Source organism: Dermacentor albipictus, chromosome 7 (assembly GCF_038994185.2).
Source record: "Dermacentor albipictus isolate Rhodes 1998 colony chromosome 7, USDA_Dalb.pri_finalv2, whole genome shotgun sequence".
Taxonomy (NCBI): domain Eukaryota; kingdom Metazoa; phylum Arthropoda; class Arachnida; order Ixodida; family Ixodidae; genus Dermacentor; species Dermacentor albipictus.
Genome location: NC_091827.1, coordinates 116,048,768 through 116,073,475, shown reverse-complemented (window position 1 = coordinate 116,073,475; position 24,708 = coordinate 116,048,768). Strand labels below are relative to the sequence as shown.

At 44.3% G+C, this 24,708-nt stretch overlaps 1 protein-coding gene across 1 annotated transcript in view; it reads left to right on the top strand.

Annotated features, from left to right (window-relative positions):
* Positions 1-24,708, top strand: part of LOC139047899 (ATP-binding cassette sub-family C member 2-like) — a 179,515-nt gene that overhangs the window by 126,080 nt on the left and 28,727 nt on the right. Inside the window, exons 9-11 of the mRNA XM_070522076.1 lie at positions 5,278-5,379; positions 15,672-15,881; positions 22,406-22,564. Of these exons, the coding sequence (XP_070378177.1) occupies positions 5,278-5,379; positions 15,672-15,881; positions 22,406-22,564 (471 nt within the window). The remainder of the gene's footprint in view (positions 1-5,277; positions 5,380-15,671; positions 15,882-22,405; positions 22,565-24,708) is intronic.

The window sequence follows — 24,708 nt, the reverse complement described above, 5'->3', positions numbered from 1 at the left end:
TCGATTGCATTTCTAGCATTAAACAATCAAATTCTCATTTTGAGACGTTTGACCCTGTCGGACCATTAGTTAATTACCTTGTGGAGCATAAACTTAAACAAGTAATATCTGACAAGGAAGGTTATTTCGTAATTATGCCCGATGACATGTTTTCAGAAAACGCGATTTCAGCATTAGAAACGAATTTACAGCTAGTAAAACTCAAGCATTCGGCAGTTAAGCAACGTGCGGTTGACTTCCTGTCAAGACATAATCTTGATACGGTTGTCTCTAATGTAAAGAAAGCAAAATCCCTCACCTTAGGACTGTTTTTTCTCGGCGAAGATCCATAAGCAACAAATCACTTTTCGTGCTATAGGGTCAGAGAAAGGGACGTGGCAGGTCTGTGTCGCTAGTTACCTACAGACCTGCTTAGCTTCACTAGTTCTTTCAGACCCCTTTTGCTTGCGTAATTCTCAGGCGCTAGTTCAGTATTTGAGAGAGGAAAATCCTGGTGATTTTACAGCTTTTAGAATGGATATTGAAGACCTGTGTTATTCCTTGCCGCATGGTTGGCTGCTAAATTCCGTAAATGAGTGCGTTAAAGAGCAAGTGTAAGAGTCGGCTTTTATTGATAGATGCTGTGTTTCCACGATAGCTTTTCTACAAATTCTTTCAATGTACTTGAAGTCGACGCTGATTGAGTGGAGCGATGGCGTTTTTCTGCAGAAATCAGGCATTTGTATTGGCTCAAAGGTTGCCCCTATTTTTAGCAATATTTACCTAAGTAAGGTTGACAGCTGCTTAGAGAAAGCCTTAGGTGATAGCGTTATCAAGATATTTCGGTACGTTGATGATTACCTGATTTCCTGCAATAGGGAAGAATTCGATTCCGCTGCTACCTCAGTAAGTTAGCAATTTAAACTTGATGGAGGAGGAACAAAGTTTACCAAGTAATTTCCTCAGCGACGCATACTTCAGTTTCTTGATATTTCCTTGGCCTTCGAACAAAATCACGTTTGTTGGCAGTACTCCCCAAGATCTTCGAAGCCGTTGCTAAACTTTCAATCCAAGCATTCTAAATTAGTAAAAAACGGAATTGCCATGTCGTGCCTTAAGTCTTCCCTCACCAGATCCTGCATGCGCAAAATGAGCGCCCGTTTTAATGCGCAGGCCCGGTGCCTATTAGAAGCAGGTTATCCTAGTGTAGCGGTGGCCGCTGTGGCTGAGTGCCTAAAGAAGTCGGTATCGAGAGGGACGGACGTGATTACAGAAAGCAGTAATAGCAAGAAAAGAGTAGTGGCTATTCGTATATTCATTCAGTGTCGCACAGGCTTAAAAAAAGTTTCTAGTAGATATGATGTTAATGTTGCTTTCACGGCTTCCAATAAACCAGGTAAGATATGCGCTGCCGCACAGAGGAAAACGGAGCAGCTAAAGGGAAAAAAAGAACAGATATTTGTCCAGTGAAGCACAATAAGAACAACAGTTTTACTGACTGTCGTATGGGTATGGTTTATGAAATGCCCTTTATCTGTGGCAAGTTCTACGTAGGGAAAACTGGACGGTGTATCAATCAGATGCTAATGGAAGATAAGAGCTCGTTAACCGGTCGATCGCCTTCTAATCTTTCCCTACATTGCCATGATTGTAACTGCACGCCAGAGTTAGATGAATGCGCGATATTGCACAGGAATAAGAATGAAGATAAGAATGGTGGAGGCATGGTATATCTATAATGGTGGGAGTGCGTGCGTGAGTCAGCCTTCGATTACCTTACATAAGGAAGAGGTTAAGTGCCTTAACAGCTATCTCTCACGTAGACACGTGGCATTCCGGAGCTTGCACAGATGAGTTTTGGGTCTTCTTTCTTTTTTCGCCTTAGTGCTCCCTTCAGTTGGCAGTCGGCATTCGTGTTGTCCACTTCTGTACTCTTGCGTCCCGTCAGCACGCCTCACCTCTTTATTGCATAATGAGTACTTATTGACACGTGCGCTTGTTTATCTTTTTTGGGTGACCGCTTTTCACCGTTTAACAAATGTTGTCGCTCACTGCAGGACGTACCCGAATGCATCGCAAGCTTGTCGAACGTTATCGATGGTTCTATTCGTGGTCTGCTGTCCCAGAAGCTCGTGTAATCTGATGCATGTGTGACGCGAATGGCGTAGAACTTTCTAGGGACGACGCGGGCACCAAGGATTACTCTGGAATCTTCGATGACTCAAGTGTAAAAGCCGGCGCGCTTGACCAGGAGATCAGATTTTTGACGATCGCCGACTGTGTTGTTCTTTGAGTGTAGCCTGTTTTGAGGGCACAGGTTCAACAAATAAAACGTTAGTTTTGTCATTCACAGTTTGAGTGCCTTCTTCACCGTCAGTGCTACGTGCCACCACTGCAATGTCGGTGGCCGAAGAATTTCGCACGGGCTGTCCCGGATAACGCACGAGAGAGGCGCCTGCTCGTAGTGCACCACATACATGGGTGTTTCGGATGTTTGCGTTTTGGAACAGTAAAGGAGACTGTCGGAATATTTTATATTGCATTGTTGAGCGGGGGCTCTATTTGCATTCAACAGTACGTATACAACAGAAAAATATACTTAATTAGTGTCTTTAGGTGGATTTTATCACATACACACTGGGTAAATTTCAAAAGTCTAGGCATATTGCATGTCACAATCGAAACTTCTAAAATACCACTGAAGTTTTCGAAACACACTTTCGAGGAGTAATAATGTTATCGAATCGACTCAAGGCACGTCGGACGTGTGTGCGAACAATCCAGTTTCTCGCCTGAAAAATACGGAGGTATGGCGAATGCATTACGAGAACACTCTTCGGCAACCGAATTCCGCGCAGCTTCCCACTACCCTGAGAATATAATGGCTAAAATACGTACAGGTGCTTACTATGTGCTCGTAGCTTCCCATAATCAAATGCCGCGTTTTTCTTGTCATGTGTCACGTTTCGACAAAAATCCGTGCTAGCGCGGCGGAGAGCTCACTAATAAATACGAAAATCGTATCCTTCTGTGACCTTCCGTGATTGGAAGCTTTGATCTTGCATTCATTTTCCAACTATTCCACATGCATTCCTTAAGAAAGCGCATTGTAACATTATGGTTTGTCTTATGGCTAAATTGTGCTGCGTAATAGCTCGGCAACATTTCTTTGGTGGTTAGTTTTATATTCGCAAATAATTTAGGTTTTCCTGAACGACACGTCACATAAGCTATGTGCTTTACCTCAAGAGCCAAGCGCCCCGAGTTTGATTCTTTGTGTTTCCGTGTCTGCCCCATTCCTGTAGCAATTGACTGCGCGAACCGTGGCATTCATTGTTCAGGAACTTCGCCAGCGAGGACATTAATACGCCGAACTAAACCGAGAGGCCCATCGGTGCTGCAACTCATGTCGAGTTGCTTTGCACCGTGACGAAATATTTAAATAATTTTTGTTGCCTCGCGTTCTCCGGCGCCTAAATACCTCAGGTTAAATTATAGGAAGCGTTCAAACGCATCTGGGCGTTTTTCGCCAGTTGCTCTCATTTTGTCCAAATGTGTTTTCTGTAAACTGTGTAAGAAAGAAAAGGACAGAGGCGTCCTAACGAAGTACAATGTTACAAATCTAAAGGCTGGGAGGGATTAGAAATTGCCGTGCAACAATTTGCATGGAAGAAAGAAACTAGCCTATGGAATGTTTTTATAAACAACGCAGAATGTAATGTAATGTGAGAATGAAATATTTTAGCCAAATTCAAGTACGGCCTATCATGCACCACGCTTGATAAGCAGCCAGACTCGCAGCGCATGGAAACAACCGTGCCAGTGCTGGCATTCGCAGTAGGATGCTGTGAGAAAACAGCTTTTTTTTTAGAGCGCAGCTCTTTGGCGTCCGTTCCTGGGTTTCGCGTCGTCGTCGGCGTTGTCGTCGGCCTCGTAACCAGCTCCGCCCCCCTTTCATCCCCCCAGCGCTAGCAGCGACCGACTGATACCGCTGGATGCCGCTGACGCCGCTAGAGAGTCAAGATAACGTGACTGCATAGAACACCGTCGCCGCCATGCAGAAAGAGGAGGAAAGGGTCCCCCCCCCCCTGTTCTTGTGTGGCGGATAGGGTGCTCTTCAGTTGCCGACGCGCCGGTTATTTCACGTAGGCCCCGGCACATCGACGAATACGTGACCACCTTCCCACGGCTAGACCTGGTTCTTAGCGCTGCGGAAGCGAGGGTATCATATTGTTTGTGTCGGCATCGGCGGCGTTGTCCCTGAAACCAACTCCGCAGCTGGGGTTGACTCACTATCGGCGTCAGCGGCATCAGTCAGTCACTGCTATCTCTTCCCTCCTCCCTTTATCGTGTTGTCCGCTTGCTGCGCGCGCTTCTGCCCCCATCGTTTGCCGCTGGGTGTACACGCCGCCCCCCTCCCCCCTCTTCCTGCTAGTCTCCGGTTGTCAAAGCGCCGGCTCGAACTTAATTCCTTTCTTCGCTCCTCCTCCAATGCAACCCCTGTGTGGTGGCAATCAGAGAGCCAGATCGGTGGCGGCGGATCTGTATATGTGCACCGCCCGAGCCGAAATTGCCGCTGCCGTTAGCCCTGTGCGGTGGCAATCAGAGAGCCAGATCGGTGGCGGCGGATCTGTATATGTGCACCGCCCGAGCCGAAATTGCCGCTGCCGTTCGCCACTGCGAAATTGTCTGCCAGTTCTTTCTGAGCCATGAGTATAGATCTCGTCTTTGAGAATCAAGCTTTGGTGTACCAAGTCGAACATATATCAGTCTATTTCTCCGACCACAAAGCTTCCTTCATGACTGTCAAGAACTGTTAGTGGAGTCTTTGTTAAAGGAATACGTGTGAAAAATAAAAAAAAAATTCTGTGATAGCGCATACATGTGTTGCTCGATTTCTTTGCCTCAATCTATCGAAAAGGTGAAACAGCTTATTTGCTGCGCTCAAATTTCGCATTAGGAAGTAACGTAATCGTCGGTAATTTTTTCTTTTTGTTATTTTTCCATGCATAATTTTACATGACACATGTCAATTCTGGACACAGGTTTTTTATAACACAATTCTATACTTGCAAGGGACGTCGAAACCCAGCAGCGATCATCGCGAATGCGTTTCCTATACATCAACAGTGACATCGACACTTGTATAAGCACATTAATAGAGAACACGCTCGTGAAAAAGAATGCACGAATACGGAAGGGGATGCCAGTGCGATTTGCTAGATAACTCTTGCATCGCTAGTGATTTCCTTCGTCTGTTTGAATAATATGGCGCTTCTGCGTTTTTACTCAATACAGATTCCTCTGCTCATCATGGCCGTTTCTTCGGGAGTGTTCCTTTTCTTCCAAACGTTCGTGTCTTTCGAACGTTGTTTGGAATACACTCGGCTACCTCCAGAGGTGAGTGCGAAGCAATAAAGTAACCTAGAAATGGAAACGCGTGGCAGAGAACAGAACCCTTCGAGTAGGAAAAAGACGGGCTACGTTCTCAAGAACCTACAACCCATCAATTTATCTTGGCCGAAGGGAAACTTAGACACTTTTTCTTGAACCCGTCATAACTCATACTAATGGTGTTGATGCCTACTGCCTTCTACTGCACAAAGATGTCCGCAAGGGGCATTCAGTCTACGTGTGCAGTTTTTATTGTTTAGCCAATTCACAAATCAGAGCTCAGATATTACAGATAATCTGGTCTGTGTAAATAATTTTCTTGACTCCGCGATCTCTTTATCTAATATGCGTAACACGAATATGTGACACCTATCCAAATACCAGCCCCGTACTTCAGTGCCCGGTATCCGTCGACATTCACCGCAAGCGGCACGTCGAGCGCTCCCGACTTAGTACGGAACACGCCGTCGTGCTTCATGCTTAACGTCACAGACTCAGTGCGGAGGAACGCTTGCGAATTTTGATAGAATTCAGTCACAACACAAGAAATCGTCAAAGCTACGCCCATCTAAGAGAATGTGTGGTTGTAAAGTGTACCACATTGTGATTTTCATTGACCAGAAGCATGTGAAGTTAGCTTCCCCAGGAAAGTATGTCCGTATTACTTTCTGCAATTTTTGTAACGGCAAATATAGGCTAGCACTTCCCATATAGATAATATTCTTACACTTAATTTTCACTGGACCGTACGCGCAAGAGGGAGAGGAAGAGGCAGTGGCAGACTGTTTCCTCGAGATGTGACCTTTGTACCAGCCTGCGTGATTCATCATCAGCCTGTTTTATGCCCACTGCAGGACGAAGGCTTTACTCTGCCATCCCCAGTTACCCATTTCCTGCGCCAACCGATTCGAACTAGCGCACGTGAATTTCTAAATTTCATCACTCCACCAAGTCTTCTGCCGTCCTCGACTGCACTCCCCTTCTTTTGGCACCCATTCTTTAACCCTGATGGTCCACCGGTTGTTTATCCTGTGCGTTACTAGACCTGCCCAGCTCCATTATTTCCGTTAATATCAAGGAGAAAAATGGCTACACCTATTTGTTCTCTTATCCAAACCGCTCTTTAGGCGTTCATCCGTCGCTCTTTAGGCGTTCATTAACTTGTTACCAACCATCTTTGTCAGACTCCAAGTTTCCACCCCATATGTCAGCACCGTTAAAATGCACTGATTGTACACCTTAAATTTCAATGATAATAGTAAGCTTCTAATCAGGAGCTGACAATGTCGAATGCGCTCCAACCCATTTTTATCCTATGAATTACCTTCTCATGATCAGGGATCCCTGTTAGTAATTGACCTAGGTAAACTTACCCCTTCACAGACTCTAGAGGCTGCTTGGCAATCCTGAACTTTTGCTTTTTTGCCCGGCTATTTATTATTACCTTTGTCTTCTGCATATGAATTTTAAAGCCACTGTTACACTCTCTCTGTTAACGTCCTCAATTATTTGCTGTAACTCGTCTCCTGTGTTCCTGAACAGGACAATGCCATCTGGAAGCATGGTTGCTGAGATATTCGCCGTTGGTCTTTACTCTAATGCCTTCCCAGTTTAATTGCTTGAATACTTATTCAAGGCATTGCAGAGATTGTTTCTTCTTCTATGACCGCTTTCTTTATAGGTATCTTCCTACTTTTTTTTAGAATTAACGTACCTATGGAATTTCTGTAGATATCTTCGAAGACATTGTCACACGCTGACGAAGAAGATGTTTCAGCTTGGTCGGAAGAAAACGACGCTCTGGATTTCGCTCGTGGTCTACCATCTTGTCAGCCGCTACGATTATAGTAAATGTCCTTTAAATATACGTCTGACAGTTTTTAACCCCGTAACATTTTTGGTGGAGCTTGCGGGATCATTATCAAGACGGATTTACGCAGCGGGCACCCCTGGCTGCACCTACAATGCCAGCATAAAGCGATGATGCTTCGGGCCCGTCGGCACCCACGCCCACCGTCATTCTAGCACAACCCGGCGACCCAGGAACCTTCTCTGGCGTCTACGACACTAATGATGAAGACTGGCTTCAACTATATGAGCGGATGAGCTCCAGCAACCACTGGGATCAGACCATCCTGCTCGTTCATTTGACATTTTGCCAGGCGGGCACAGCACGCGTCTAATTTGAGACCCACGAGGAGGAACTTACCAGCTGGGACATTTGTAAACAGAAGCTGAAAGATTTGTTTGGCAAGCCTGTTGGACGTCAGCGCGCCGTCCAAAAAGACCTCGCTTCGCCTGTCCAGACGTGCACTGAATTCTACCTCACGTACATCCAGGACGTGCTCGCTCTGTGGCGCGAAGTGGATCCGAAGATGTCCGAAACTGATAAAGTTGCACATGTCATTAAGAGCATAGCCGATGATGCCTTCCACCTCCTTGTTTTCAGGAATTCTTCCACTTCGCAAGCTATCATTACCCAATGCCGGCGCTTTGAAGAAGCCAAGAGTCGCCGCGTTGCCCAATCATTTCCCCGCCTTCCCAACACGGCTGCTACGCCCACCTGTGAAGACCTCCGCAGTTCGCCCACGCCCGATCACTCTGAAGACGCCCTACATATCATCCGACGTGAAATAGAAGTCGCATTTTCTGTCACAACCCCAACTCATGGCCCCGGCGATTGCCAGGCGACCATCTCACTGATACAGTCCGTCGTGCGCCAGGAATTGGCCAACATTGGCTTGACCAACGCCTGCTCAGTTAATCGACCTGCCTACATTCCGTCCAGCACTCTCATACGCACCCGCAGCGTGAATATGGCAATCCTGCCGAATGGCGCACTCCAGACGACAAGCCTATATGCTTCACTTGTGGCCGTATCGGCCATATCTTACGTCACTGCCGGTCTTCGTGGATTTCGAGCGTCTGGCCCTCCCACCCATCCCACGGCACCCATGCTGCTCCTCGGTTCGCCCTCAAACGCAGCCAGCAAATTCTGGCAATACTTCTCGTCCTACCCGCTGTAGCCGCTCTCCTTGGCCACGTCACCGTTTCTGCCGATCGCCCCCATCTCCCCGATCACCGTCCCCTAGCTCCTCCCGGCGCACCCTTCTGGAAAACTAAGGGGTGCAGCACCTGGAGGTGATGCTGCCAAAGCGATCCGATGCAAAAATCCTCTTCTAATTTTGCCTACACATCGGAACCTGATTGAAGTGAACGAGGATGGTGTGCCTGTTACGGCTCTCATTGACACTGGCGCGTACGTATCTGTGATGAATGCCCGATCCTTCCCTTCGCAAGTTTCAACTCCAAGATGGTATATTGTACCGCTCTAACATGCGCCCGGACGGCCCTGCCCGACTCTACGTTGTGCCTGAGCATCTGCGTCAGACTGTTCTCACCCAGTTTCATGATGTCCCGTCTGCCGGTCACCTTGCCCTGTCACGGACCTATGACCGCGTTCGTCGGTGCTTCTGTTAGCCTGGTCTATACCGTGACGTTTGCTGTTATGTCGCTGCGTGTGACCTTTGTCAATGGCGCAAAAAGCCGACCACACTAGCTGCTGGTCGCCTTCACCCGCTTGACTTACCATCAGAACCATTCTTCCCTGTAGGTGTTGATCTTGTAGGCCCTCTTCATACGTCTGCTTCTGCAAGCAAGTGGATTGCTGTAGCGACAGACTTCGCCACCCGATATGTAATCACATGGGCTCTTCCGACCGCCTGTGCAACCGATGTTGCCGACTTCCTCCTAGAAAACGTCATCCTTCACCACGGCGCCCCTCGACAGCTCCTCACCGATCGAGGCCGGTACTTTCTTTCTAAAGTTATCACCGACATTCTGCACTCGTGCACACTAAACACAAGCTTGCTACTGCTTACCATCCACAAACGAACGGTCTAACCGAGCGCCTTAACCGCACCCTTACCGACATGCTGTCTATGTATGTCTCCGCTGACTATCGCGACTGGGACGTTGCGCTGCGGTTCGTTAATTTCGCCTATAATTCGTCTCACCATGATACCACCGGCTTTTCTCCATTCTTCCTCTTGTTTGGCCTCGACCCTACGCTACCTTTCGACACCATTCTGCCTACTAGCCTGAATTGCACGTCCGAGTACGCCCATGAAGCTACACTCAAAGCACAAGAAGCACGCCATACTCCCCGATGCCGACTTGTGGAGTCGCAGGACAATCAGCGGCGCTTATATGACGCCCACCATCGTGACGTCCATTACACGCCGGGCACCCTGGTTGTCCTATGGTCGTCGTCACGACGCGTTGGCCTCTCGGAGAGGTTACTTTCACGCTACTCTGCCCCTTACCGTGTCTTGCGTAAAGTAACTGACGTCACATACGAAATCGCCCCTCTTGAGCCAACCGTGGCTCAGCATCACTCCGACGTGGTCCATGTCGCCCGTGTTAAATTGTATCACTCGCCCGCCTCCTAACCAGCACCGAGCCGGTGCTTCCGCCGCCGGGACTCATGTGACACGCTGACGAAGAAAATGTTGTCAGCTTGGTCGGAAAAAGCCGACGCTCTGGACTTCGCGCTCTGTCTACCATCGTGTCAGCCGCTACGATTATTGTAAATATCCTGTAAATATACGTCTCACTGTTTTTAACCCCGTAACAATATTTACGTAAGCATTCTGTACTTCTTGATTACGTTATGCCTTTATGAGTGCGGGTATCTCTACTGAATCAAATGCATTTTCATAACCTATGAAATCTATCAAAGATGCTGATTGTACTCTGAATTTCTCTATTACCTGATTAATGACAATGATGCGATCCATTGTAGAGTACGCCGTCCTGAAGCCAGCCTGTTCCCTTATTTGACTAATGTCCAGTGTTGCCCCTATTATTTTGGAAATTGCCTTGGTGATCAGTTTAAATAATAGTGGAAGTAATCTCATGGGCCTATAATTTTTCAAATCTTAAATGTCTTCCTTTTTTTGGACTGGTGTGATGCTTGCATTCTTACAGACCTCTTGGACCTCTTGTCCTGTCGCTTATCCCCGTTTCATGTCTTGCGAAGCCCTTCTAACTTCATCGGTGGTTATAGAATGACTCTCTGGAACCTGCTTATTAAAGCTTCGAATGTAGGCACCTTGGCTCCTCTGAGTTCTGTACAGGTCTGCTGGGAATTATTATGTTGTTTTACTATACCTTCAAGAATATTGCTGACATTACGCTGCTTATACTTCAGTGGATACACCTTGGTTTGTCCTATGCCGAGTGTCCTTCTCACTGATTTCATAATGCGTCCATTTTTCACGGCTTGGTCAGTCTTTCTCGCGTTATATTTTCGAATACCCCGTATTTCCTCTTTGTTCGTCTATTTTGACAGTTTCGTGTCTCATCTTATCTTATCTTATCTCATCTCTTGAGTTAGACACTTTCATCCTTTGCCGTTTCTTTATTAAGTACTTTGTTACTTGCGATAGCTTGCCTTCTGGTTGCCTTGCTGCCTTACCTTCCACTTCAATTGCTGCCTTTGAGGACCGCCTAGTTACTGTTCCATTCATTACCTCAATGTCACCATCATTGCTCTGTTCTGAAGCTGTAACTTTGTTTGTAAGTAGCAGCTTCCATTTTGTATGCTTTTAACCTTACTGCGTCCAAGCTGGCCTGTTTCCTCATGACCAATTTTGCCCGTTCTCTCTTCAAATCCTAGTCCTTACCAACCTATGATCACGGCACATTACGTAACACTTCAACATCTTTCACTATGCCGGGATCGGCCCAAAGTATGAAACTAACTTTTGCCCATGTGAATGGTTGCGCATACGTGTGTGCATCATGCTTCCTCTTCGTAACATTTGTTGTAGGACCAGACACTGAGGCGCCAGTCTCCCTCTATCTGTCCGTGTATTTCCCCAAACAATTCCCAGTCAATATAAATACCGGCATTGTACTCCGACGGTGGTTGTTTATGCACAGCTGAGTGCCTTGAGTGCCCTCTGAGCCGATTATTGCTGGGGATGGTGTAGTAATGTGTATTCACTCGGAAGACGATCAAGTAGTTTTCTGAATGCGTTGTACAGAGATTGCATTTGTGCTTCAAGCTGTGGGCAGCGTCACCATAGGTCGTCTGGGGTCAGCGGTCATCGAGTGAGATGTTTCTGCTTGCCTGTATGCGCGTTGGACCACGCTTGTCAATTTAGTTAGACACCGAATGTCTACATGTTTACACAGCCGATAAAAGTACTGTACTTACTTCGTATATTCCTATAATAATATGCTATCGCAATGGGTGCCTCGGTTTTCCGGCTAACCTGTAACTTGCTTCATACAAAGCTTCATATTCTCACATAGAAAGGGTTGTAATTAGTAGAGTTTGTATCTATATCTGGGGCCATAAGGGTTATTACTATATTATATACGTGACTATCTTTCAATGTACTGACCTCAAAATAAACTAATCACCGACGAGGGCATCGGGCGGTTTCCCGCACCGTTTCGAACCTCCCAATCAAGCACTCTCGTTGTTTATAGGCGGCAAGATTTCCTTGTTTTGAAACCAAATAGCACTGCCTATGTGGACATGTTTTTCTTATCTGATTGCCTGACAAGAGGCTAGCAGCTTGCACAAGCCTCGAAGATTTCGGTGGGGTCAAGCTAGCACAGTGAAAGTAGATAACCGGGAGAGAAAGGGGGGCCGGTACCGCTGATTGTTCCGCTTTCAACTGCTTAGCTTCCGGTGCCTGGTCGAACATCGCGGCGGCGTGAAGCGGAAGCTTTAAAATGCCGCGAAAAGTGATATTCGGCAAAAAGAAACTGTTGGCAGAGCGATATCGCATAGATGGTCGAAAGGGCTCAGTTATACTGTCATGCAAAAATTATTATACACACAGACATCAATTCTCCTGCATGCTCAATATGCAATTTTAGTGCAGACGGCGGACAACCATATTTTATTCCTTTTGAAACGGGGGTCTCTAGCCATTAAAGAAAGTTCAGTTTTGCTCGGCACATTATAGATCTGTAGTGTCGTACACGTAATTCTCAAGAGGTTAGGTCTCATAGTTTTGTTAGGTCGCATGACAGACAGGCTAACTGGGCGGAGGCCTAAACATTTTGATCAATAGCAGAAATGTAACGACGAAAAATGCGTATTATCATAGAAAATGTGTTTCTTATGTTCCGGCTTATTATGCATAATTACTGTGCACTCGTGATATCAATTGGTATCGTCGACATTTTCGTGGCCTGTCGTGATAGACTGGTGAAGTAGGCGTGACCTCAAAGATGTTTGACCAGTCGCTGAGAGCTAAAGAAGCAGAGGGAATTGAAACATGATGGAATAGCTTGACGCTATAGTGTGAAGTGTATTCTTCGTGTTTTGATCAAGAAACATCTAGAAAACAGCCAAAGCAGCTAGAATGTTCAAATGCTTTCAAATATTGTTCACAATGTGGGCTTTTGATTGAAATAAATTGAAAGAATTCACATTACAATTTCCTTCAAAACCAGTTACGCAGCATTGACATCGCCTGATGAGGACAATTTGTCAAGGGAAAATTTTCAAGTCCCGTAGATGCATGGGACACATTTCGTACAATTGAGTGAAATATCGGGAAGTGCGAGAGCTACGGTGATAACGTTTCATCGCGTTCAAGAGTTCAGTTAAGAAGCATGGGACCTAAAGAGCGCCATCGATATAACTCTAAGCATTATTTATCCAGCATTCCTATTTGAAATGCTTCCTGACAGTTACTAGGGCACATGTATGCCATCACCTTTGTCCAATTTTTAAGCAGAGTACATTCGCAAATCTATATAGCGATCTGCCCAAGTCAGTATACTGTTGACCTACTAAACTGTATATTTTTATCCACTTCCTGCGCATTTGGGCAAGACGGTTGCGATATTCATAGGCCTTTTCGTTGTTATATTGGTTTCTGCAGAATCTGAGCAATTTCTTCGGGTTTACTGAGAAACGAGGAATCCCTGTGATATCAATCATGTACACCAACTTGACAGCGCAGTTCATTTCTGGCATATTCGTAATTTGAACTTCGATGAACAAGATTGCAGATGTACAAAGAAGCGCGCCGCCACCTGCGGCCCACACTGAAATTTTAGATAAATGTTAAAAGTTCAGAAAACGCAAATCAGGTAGGAAGTCACACCCTGAAATGTAAACGCAAAGAAAAACTGGTTTTGCCATTTTCTGGCTCATTTTTAGGAGTTGAGTCAAATCGCTATTAAGCCAACACGAATTTCATAGCGGAAGGCAACTTTGTTACAATTTCTCAGGACGTCTATTACTTCCTTTGGCATGCCGATTTTGAGGATATAATTGCTGTGAAATTATTTTTCTCGTAGGGCGATTGAAAGTAAGACGCTTCTTTGAAGGATATTTACAATTTGCTTTTTATAAGAAACTTTAGCTCAGAGGTGCACATCTGAATGCATGGGTCCAGAGAAATCGTTTTGTCGGCAACCACAAGGTCGGTTTGGATGAGGTTTATTATAATTACAAGAAAAAGGTAATATATAGTCACTGTAGAACACACAGTTTCACTCAGGCCGCATAATTTTCTAAAAATTCCTTAACTTTACCAAACTTCCCGAAAACTATGTTTTAGAACTGTGTGACGAAGCAAATAAAGATGTCACAATTCATTAATTCTCACCTTACACTACACAGAAAGCGGACAAAAGTAAGGCATTTTACACCCCTCCGAATTACGTTCCTGCTATGTAGGTAACACTTTTCAAAACGGTTGTAACATTGTAACAAATTCAGGTAAGCCGTAAGTGCATGCATAAAATTTTACCACTTGAAGTACGCTAACGAATGCAGCTTACGGAACACCAATATTTGTTTTTGGTTAGCGTTACAGATTTGTGAACATCATTTTTTTCTGGTTTTTAGAAAGTAACAATATTGCGGTAATTTATGCAATACATTTTATGTTGCGCTTCAAATCAGAATCCTAGGGCCTTGTAACGTAAAACGTTTCCAATCTGTCTTTATTCCAATTTCCAGACGTCAAATTTACGTAACAACCAACGCAAGCATCCAATGGTAACCTGCAGCATTGTTTGAAAGGCCCAGTTAAACGCGCTCCTCGTTCATAGGCGGTCACTTTTTTCTCTTTGAAAGCGAATAGCATTGCTTACGTTGAGCAGATCTTATAGAACTGGCTGAAAAGAGGCGAGACACACGCTCAAGCGTAGAGGGGTTCGTTAGTACCGAGCCAGCACAGTGAAAGTAGATAACCGGATGTAGAGGGTAAACTTGGCTCCAACGATTGATCGCTTCCCCTTACAAAGCTTACGATGACTTGTCGAAAATCGGGGTGACGTGCAAGAGAACATTACAAATTCCGCTAAAACGGATCCTCAGCAACGTTCAGTTGGCAGAACCATGTCGTATATGTGCCGAAATGACTAGAAAGTGTTATACTGCCACGTAACATATTTTATTGTGCGCAGATAAATCCATGCTCCCTGGCCGTTCCGAGTAGCCATTGAGAGAGCAATCGACGGGCAGACATCTTCTTTTCCTTTCAACGCAGGGCTGCTTCCAGCAATTCAGAAAAAAATTCAGCTTTGTTCGGCATATTAGTGCGTATTCAACGCGTACACGTCACTTTGACGCGGTGATTTTTCGCGGTTTTGTACGTCACGTGACAGACAGGTGAAGTGGGCGCAGCCCAAAAACTTTTGGTCATTTTTTGGACAAAATATTGGGACAATTATTTGTGTTTCACTGGAGTTAACCATGCATAATCAGTATTCACACATCATATCAGATGGGGCGTTTTCATGGTTTTCGTCACGTCGCGTCAGAAACATGCGAAGTGGGGGCGGCCCGAAAATTTTTTGATCAATCATGGAGGACTGATTGCAGAATTGGAATAGAAAAGTTTCAAATGGCTCTACGCTATAACGCCCCTGCTTCACGCACTCGCTAGAATTTACTTTTTCTCACACATGCAATCGCTTTCTTTCAAATAGGTCCACCAGCTGTCTTATGCAAGCATTTGTGCTTACTCTAGGCATTATTCAAACTAAAATGTCGAAGATATAGCACCTAGCTTAAGCTTGCTCCCCATCCCTTTCACCGGTCTAAAATAAGAAACTCGTTTCGAGCATGGTTAGACTCCCTCCATTTTCTATTTTCTCTTTCCATCGTTTCTCTTTATTTGTCAGTCAAGCTAATTTTTTATTATTCTCCCAATACCCATACCTTCATGTTACTCCAGGCATTTCCATAATTATTCAATGAATATTAAAAGAAACGTCAGGATAACCACACTTTAATCCTTGAACTTCTACAGAATGGCACATTGCGGGATCACAATTTAAAGGAAAGAAAGAGAAACTCACGGAATTTCAGCACCACGATTTCTTACGCACACACCCTCGCCAAGGAGGACTGGCCGTCCGAAGGGGAACTCCATTTTGATGGCTACACGGCATCCTACCAACCCGAAGTTTCGCCGAATGTGCTGGTCAATGTGTCCTTCAGGGTGGATTCAGGTGAAAAGGCAAGTGGTGTTTTAATCGTCCATACTTAGTAAAAGTATAAGTGATACTTGGAATAACGAGTAATGAATGAGTACATAAAAAAAGGCAGAACTATACACAGATTCTCATTAAATTTTTCTCATAACTAGAACATTTTTCTGCAAGTGGGCTTTGTCTATGTCCGTGAACAGTAACAGGACCTTTCTGTCAGAAACGCAAGTAAAAAACATACGCATTTTTTTTCATGTCTTTTCATATTTGGAGTAAACAGGTCCTATACGCTTTAGCACGAAATGGCTTCTGGTACCCATGTGCCTCTCTCTGCTCACATTATTAATTTATTTATATTATGTATTTTAAGGCCTAGTATGCACAACAGAAATGCGTGGTGAAAATACACACTTTTTGCAGTACAGGGCAAAAGGATAAAATCAAACTATAGGGCACTTGGAATGGCGATATTGAAGTTACTGGGATCAAAAATTGAGACTGTGGAGATGGGAGATGGGAATGCGATTCCATTCAATGAGACGTCTTCGTAAAAGGGAAGAAGGCACAAATTAGTTCAAGAATATAGCACTTCAATTTTGTTTTGATGGTTGATGCGAGACGAGATGTAACTTGATGCGGTGAAGATTTTCTTTCAAAAAAAGGTTAACGTAGTATATTCTGTGAAAAAGACAGAGATGAAAGTACGTTTGACGTCACCATCAATTAGGTAGATCGAGGGTGCTATAACGTAAAGCTATTCCAAAGTCTTCTATTCCAAGTCTGCAATCAGCCCTCCGCAATTGGTCAAAAACGTTTTTGAAGCAACCTTCTTCGCTTGTCTGTAACACGACATCAAGAAAACCGCGATAGCTCCCCATCTGATATGAGGTGTCCACACCGATTATGCATAACTGGACCGAACAAAACAAAAATACTTATTTCTGATTTGACGGCTTTTCGTTTAGCCCTCGGCTATTGGTCAAAAGTTTTCGGAGCAGGCCCACCTCTCCTGCCTTTCACTCGATGTCACATAACTGCGAAAATTCACCGCGTCAAAGTGACGTGTGTGTGTTAAAGATGCGTCATTATGCCGAACAAAACTGAATTTTCGTTTGTATAACTGCATACTGCGGCGCTCGGAAAGGAATAAAAGATGGCTGCCGCCAATCGATCCGGCACTTGCTGCTCCCACCTACCCGAAAGCATTGGTTTATTTGCGTTTAATAAAACATTTTTCGTGGCTGCGTAACTTTTTCGAGGGCTTTTGGCACGTTTGCGAGCTCGTTCTGTCAACTCTTCTTTGCTGAGGATCCGCTTTAACGTCATTCTTAAGCTTCCCTCGCATGCTGCCGCGATTTTCTACCTGCCGCTGCAAGCTAAGTAAGGTGAAGCGGACCAATCGCATAAGTCGCCACCATCTTCTTCATCAGGTTATCGATTTTCAGTGCACTGGCTCGGCCCCATCGAGTCCCTCGGCACTTGAGCATGCTCCTCGCCTCCTGTCAGTCAGTTAGATAAGACAAGCCGTTCAGTGTAGGCAATGTTATTTGTTTTTCAAGTAAAAAAAAATTACCGCCTATGAACGAGGAGAGAGTTTGATTGGTCTTTTCAGACAATCCTGCGCGTCACCGCCCGATGCTTGCGTCGGTGGTTACGTAAATTTGACGTCAGTACATTTGAATAAAACACATTGGAATAGTTTTACGCTATACGGCCCCTACTTTTCTTTGCATGGACGTGACGCTAGAATGACGTGAATAATTTGAGAGAATAGCACGGGCAGCGCGGGTCTGAATGCTTTCAAGGGAAATGACAAGATTGACATAAGCAGGGTCCCCTATGGCACAAGCATATTCTAATTTTGGGCGGATGGGTGTTTCGAATAGCGTAAGCTATAGTGGGGTGGATGCTGATGCAAAGTTATGTCTCAAATTGCCGAACGTTCGGTTAGCATTGTTAATGACATATTCAACATGCATATTCCATGAAATGTTGCTAGTAACATACAGCCCAAGATATTTATAGGAGTTCACAACCGAAAGGGCAGCACCATTGATAGAATATGGAATTACATCACAAGAGGTAGAGCCAGGGGTGACGCGCTTACTTTTGTATTTAGTTCCGTCAAGCTGCATTAGCCATTCGTTGCACCATTTTGATACTCCCTCCAGGGCGTGCTGTAGCTTACTGCAATCACTACGGTTAGTTATACTGCGATAGATCACATAATCGTCCGCGAACAGCCTAATGGTCGAATGGGAGGTACGAATGCAGAATGTAAAGAACAGAATGTAAATAGCAGAACAAAATGTAAAGCTTCCGAGAAGTCCATAAATACGCAGTCGCAGTCAATTTTTGATCCGCGTTATTGAACCAATCGTTCTTAAATGAAAGGAGCCGCGTTTCACAGGAAAAGAATATTACAAAGCCGTGCTGCACGTTGCAAAAGAAAGAGTTGATATCGAGAAAGTAATCAGTTGTGAATAAAGATGTGCTTCAGCATTTTACTTGGGATGCATGTTATGGAAATTGGACGATAATTATTATCGGAATGGACGTGACATCATTTATGAACCGGAACCACCTTTCAAACCTTCCAGTCCTTGGGCAGGGCAGAAAGCTGGGAAGACCGGTCAACAATCTTCGACAAAAGAATATATGAAAATCATTCAGTGCATTTCAGCATTTTTGAATTTAAGGAGTTAGGGCCACAAGACGAAGAAATGTTTAGATTACTGATCAGTTTGCCAACGCCTATCCAGTCAAAAAAGATTTAATCCATAGGCGAAAAATTTGCGTGTTATAAGAGTGGCACAGCAGTTGCAAGTGACTGCTGAAAAAATGAGGAGAAAGTGTCGTTCAACCTAATACAGCACTCGTGAGGCAAAACATCCACGTCCGACTGAATTAACTGCATGACATTCTTTTTCGTTCCAGTGACAACAAACCAAAATTTTCGTGGGTTAGAAACCAGAAACGATGGAAGAGTATTGCTTGTAAATGTTTGTTTGGCATTGCCTAATGAAGAAAAAAATTCATCGGCAATGTATAGATGATGTAACAAGTTATGAGGATGATTAGTAACATTGGTGCGGCGAAAATAGCGAACTATTAAACCACGGTGAACGGTGATTAGAAGGTAGCCTTCTTTTAGGCACGTAGCGATGAATTAAAGAGAGAAGTTTGTTTTTATACAGAAACCAGTTTTCATCTACAGTTCGTTGTGAGAAGTGCACGAGGAAGTTTCTAATGAAAAACACGAACTCGGCAGTTACTGAAGAAATATCGGCTCTATTGCAATCTAGTATAATTTTCTAGCTCTTTTTACTGGTAACATGCGCCTTAGAAGTAAAGTGGATCACTAAATGGTCGCTTATTCCTTGTAGGAACGTTAGGGGTAAAGCCAAGTTGGGTACAGTGGTAAGAATAAGGTGCAATGTGTTGGCAGAAGTCTATGTAGAACGCGTGGGCTAGTGTACAAGTTGGGTGAGATGAAAATCGTGGCTAAGGTTAAAAAATTCGGAAGTTGCGGGGAATTTTGCTTAACAGTAACGTAGTCATTTGATCACACACCATGCGGAAAATTGAAGTCCCCAAGTATTACCACAGATAACGTAGGGCATCTAAAATAAAGTTATTAATTGCATTATGAAGTTCGTGACAAAAAAAATAGAAGCAGCAGGCGGTCTAAAACAGGCACAGAAAATAAAGTCGCTGTTTGCAATGATCACCGGTCCACACACAAGTTTTAGTGAGGAAACAAGCAGAAATTTTTGTGACATTAAGAACATGTTTGATATCTATCAATACTCCCTCTCCTGGTCGAACGCCGCGGTCATATCGGTACAGAGTATAAGGGTTTTCGCAATCTAATATTTCACTGCTTATTTTTGCACACTGCCGCGTTTCAGTAGTGATAACAATATCAGTGGAACAAGATTCAATGGCTGATGACAAATCTACACATTTGTTAAGTGCACTTAGTGCATTCAGTGAAGAGTATGGATAAGCCTTGCGCTTTCTGGCGTGAAACATATGGCTACGAAGAAATACTCAGCTAAGTGACTGTAGACTCAGTTGCGGCCTCGTACAAATTTAGGGACGGATAAATTTCCCGGACGCTGTCGGTGGCTGCACAGTAGGCATACGTGTTTCCATTGATGATAACTTTGTTGTGACGAACTGTGAAGGGTTATTTGCTATAGTTTCCTAAATTCGTAGGTTTTTTACGCAGTTCCCACGTACGTTTGCAGAAATCTTTGCCCACAGATGCACCTGAGCCTTCTAACTTTGCCCTCTGCAAAAAAAAAAAAATACTCTCTTTAATCTCATGTGCCGAAAACATATCATTACGGGGAAAGTTTTATTCGCAGAAAGCGACCCCAAATTGTGCGCTCAAGATATAGCCGTGTATACCCGAGATACAGTAGCCACACCATTAAGACCTCTGAACTACGCAACATGCGCATGCACTTTAACTACTGTTAATATCGAGCAAATTTCAGCCAGCACGTAAGCGCTGGTACTGCTGACCATAGAATGGGTGCGCTGACGTCGAGCGATGCAACAGTACACATTCTTTCGCCTTGTGCTGAACGACAGTTTTTTTTTTCATTTATACAATAGGAACAAGGCGTTCTTTCATTCTGCTGATTCATTTATATTACACACTCTAAAGATTCAATTTCTCCATCAGCACTGGCGGCTAACATGGGTGTAAACATTCTCTCCCTCCGCTGGTGCGTTTTCATATTTCTGAAATATTGACCCGGGTACTGGTTTGTTTCTCCAGTGACCGTTTCTCACCGGCTAAGAAATATTTAACGTAATCGCTAGGTGCAACACACGGCTGTACGTATCAGAAGTTTCTCGTATGTATGCTCTATCCGTTGTTGAATGTCACCGAGCCCTTTGTATTCTGTCTGTGTGCGCTATACGAATTGTGTAGTATACTTCTGTTTGGGGGGGGGGGGAGGTGCACGCGGGGAGGAGAGATTACGTTGGAACGCTCTACTTGTCGATGCGCTTAACTCGCAGATCTGGCTATCGGAGAGCGCCGACTGTGCTCGGTGCTATCATTATGCTTCGATTGTCACTTGCTTCTGTGGGCATTCCTTCGCCCAATAAAATGTTGTTTCGTCGTTCACAGTTTTGCTACTGTGTTCTTCAGTGTCACTGCAATGTAACAATATGATCAGTGTACTTAGTACGAATGTCGCCGATGAAGGCCGCCACTCACCAAAGAAGCAATTGTCTTCCTGATGACTTCAGCCAGCGTGTCAAACCATAATTCATTAAAAGAAATCCCAACTGGCGTAAAAAATTTTACAGCCTGGTAATAAATGCAATATATCTTCTTGACGCACTCGCGCTACCTGGTGGTGTAGAGGCTTTGGCATTGCGTTGCTAAGCCTAAGGTTGCGGGATCGAGTCTCGGCCACGACGGCTCCATTTCGATGGGGCCGAAATACAAGAACATCCCTGTAGCGCCTAGTGGGTAGGTATTAAAGAGCCACAGGTGGTAACAATTATTCCGGAGTTCCCTGCTACCACGCGCCTCGTAACCGTATCTTTGTTCTCGCAAGGAAAACCCCTAAATTTGCCTTTACTTGCGGGACGTAGTCGCGGGAACCTCTCCGTATTCATGTGATAATATAGAACAAAGGACCAACGTACACAAATCAGCGATCTACACTGCCATCGCATAAATAATAAGGAAACACGGTTTTCTTACGAAATGTGCAAATACACCGCATGCAAAAGTCACCGCAGCCTTTGGGCTGCGGTCACAAATCTTAACATAATTATTAACAAATAAAACCAGGAAACATTTGTGAGTTTGCATACATAGCAGCACGTACACTTTCTCAAATTTTCTAAACATTTGGACTGTCTTGACATCATATGCCCGGTGAAAAAGAAATGGTAACTTATCAGAAACGCTGCGATATAATTTGAGGAGCAGCAAAATTTGCTGATCTAATGCTTTATGTGATGTAACAAGTCCATTGTTATTTCCTACACTGTCAGAACAAAATTTTCCATAAACAGTTAATACAAGCTAAATTATAAAAGATCAATTACGGGTAGTACATTCGCTTTTATAAAATGACGTAAGGTGTGATGAGGTCATTTTTGCCGTTAAATACTTTGAATTTCACGTTTCTGTAGCTTATGTTAGATATGAAGGTTACAGTGTGACGTAGAATACCATACAGGTAGGCGGTTTTTATGTGATGTAGCCCCTTGGAAAGCCTCAAGAAAAGATTGTGGCAATAACTTCAAGTAGTAAGGTTTAGGTAGAGGCAAAATGAAGCATTAAATATACATTGATAATATCATTGACAAAATCTATCAGAGTGTTGGAGCAGACTACAATTTATGTCAAGCCTGCTGATTTCATTCTTCGCACATTTCCAGGAATAGGATTTAGTAGGTTGCTTCAGTGTTGTGATGAAACGTTCTTTTGAAGAATACTGCCAAATCTTGTGATCTTAGATGTTATAAATCAACGGGCAAACACAAATAACGTTGGTGCTGCCTCATTTTACAGGTTGGCGTTGTTGGGCGCACCGGAGCTGGAAAGTCGTCACTTGTGATGGCACTGCTCCGTGTCTTGAGACCCTCTGCTGGAACAATATGCATTGATGGCGTCAATATAGAATCAGTGCCACTTCGGACTTTGCGGTCTGTCATCACGTTTATACCACAGGCAAGAAAAAAAAATCACTTATTAAAACGGACGTTTGTGCGAGTTGGTAAGCCGTTTTAAACATAACAGCGCGTATTTGGATGACTATGAGAGAGACACAACACGGACAAACGCTGTCCGCTACTGTCAGTGTCACAAACTATCCTCAGCAGTTTGAGCAAGAACAAAAAAGGACACCACGTAGATGCCATGACAGGAAAGGAAAAAGAAAAAAAAAACACTGTAGTGCCCTATATTCATCATGCGTCCCACAGAATAAAACAAGATAGCTAACAGAGCGTGTGTCGTTTTTTCGGCTCCGGGTAAACTTGGGAAGATGCGCAGAATGGTTAATACCGATTTCGTTCCAACAGAGTGCAGCTTCAAACATGAAAATCAATTGGTCTCTTGTAAAGAAGGTGTTGTCTATGTCATTCCCTTGTCATGTCGCAGGCTTTATGTCGGTCAGACGGGGAGATGCCTTAATCAACGACTGATGGAGCACAACAACAATGTGCATAATACTGTAAAAGGGTATCTTGGCATCCACTGTAGAGACGCTGACAGCAGGACTTGCCACCTTGACTTCGCTCGAGCACAGGTTTTAAGCAAACATAGCAACCAACTAACGCGTGAAATCATCGAAGTAGCGCACACAGCCTGGTCAAAAGACGCATGCCTCAGTAGCCACTCCTTATCGATTTCGTCCAGAGAACTGTAACTTTTAGCGGGGGGGGGGGGGGGGAGGATATGATGATTGCAGTTACCTCCTTCGATCAGTGCGGCATGTATGATTGACTGTGAATCTATGAATGTCTTTTTCGTTCTCTTGACGTTCGGAGCTGCTCTTTATTCCTCGTTCCAACTAATAAACTTCAGTTGCAACAGCGCTTGTCCGTGCCGTGTCTCCCTCCTAGTCCCTGTCAAAACACGCGCTGTTCTGTTTAAAATAAAAAGAACTTTCTTATACCGCGGCTATATAGAATGCGGGCCGCGGCAGAAGTCCGCTTTGTGTGTAGGGCTTATGCTGCAATTGACACATGAACATATAATGGAAAACAAAGGACAACTCGGTGTCCGAACAAAATACATGAGAGCAACCGTAGTCGGTGCCCATAACAATATAAATGTTATTTTAATTTAAAATATCCCTAAATGCCCTCTGGAAGAGGGTATGACATGGGGGGGGGGGCACGCGAACATTCCCTTATGACAGTTATAACAGCAGCAAACGCGACAATATACGCAAACACTACTTTGTATAGTGAAATCAATGTCCCTATTAAACCAAATTAGCACATAGTAGAAATTGGAAAATTGAAGTACCTAGAACGGAGAATGCATCAAAGGCATTCAAAAAGAATACTTGGAAACAATAACAGACGGATAGCGAAGGTACCAGAGGAATACAACGCAGAAAACAACTTAAGAAGGCATACATTTTCGCATTGCAGAGAGACTTCACGTTTTGATATAGGTACGCCGCCTTTGTTCAAATTCATCGCGGTGAGCTTCAGTAGTCATGTATGCTGGTAGGTTATTCCATTCAACTATCGCTCCGGGTATAAATTATTGCGCGTAAAGAGCTGAGTGACACACTGGGCGTTCGACTTCAAGAGGGTTATCTCGGCGAGCGAAAATGACAGTGGGCGACTGTCATCATGCAAATGCTCGTGATGGTAAAGTTTATGAAAGCTGATAGGCGCGCGCGTTTCCGTCGTAATGATTGGGGATCGAATTCAGCGCGTTTCTTTAAAGATGTAACATTAGAGTACTGGAAATATTCTGAAAATTTAAAACGAGCAGCACGACATCGCAAGGATTCAAGAGTATGTACGATGTAGTCCTGGTTTGGATCCAAGATGGCACTTGTATAATCAATTTTAGGTATGAATAATGAAGTATACGCGAGCTTTTTCAAGTGTGAAAGCGCTTCTCTTAGTCTTATTTGATTGATCCAAACGTGGAGTTATCAGATGCAAGAGTGATGTTCATGGGATGTTGCCATGTTATATTAGACTGATAACTTAACTCGTGGGTATGTATACGTGGTACTAAGCTCAACAGTACTATTATCAAGAGAGTATGACTTTGCAATGCGAGACGAGGAGCGTGTAAATGAAATGCATATATTTCTCGTAGATATAAGGGTCCTTTGCCGGTCT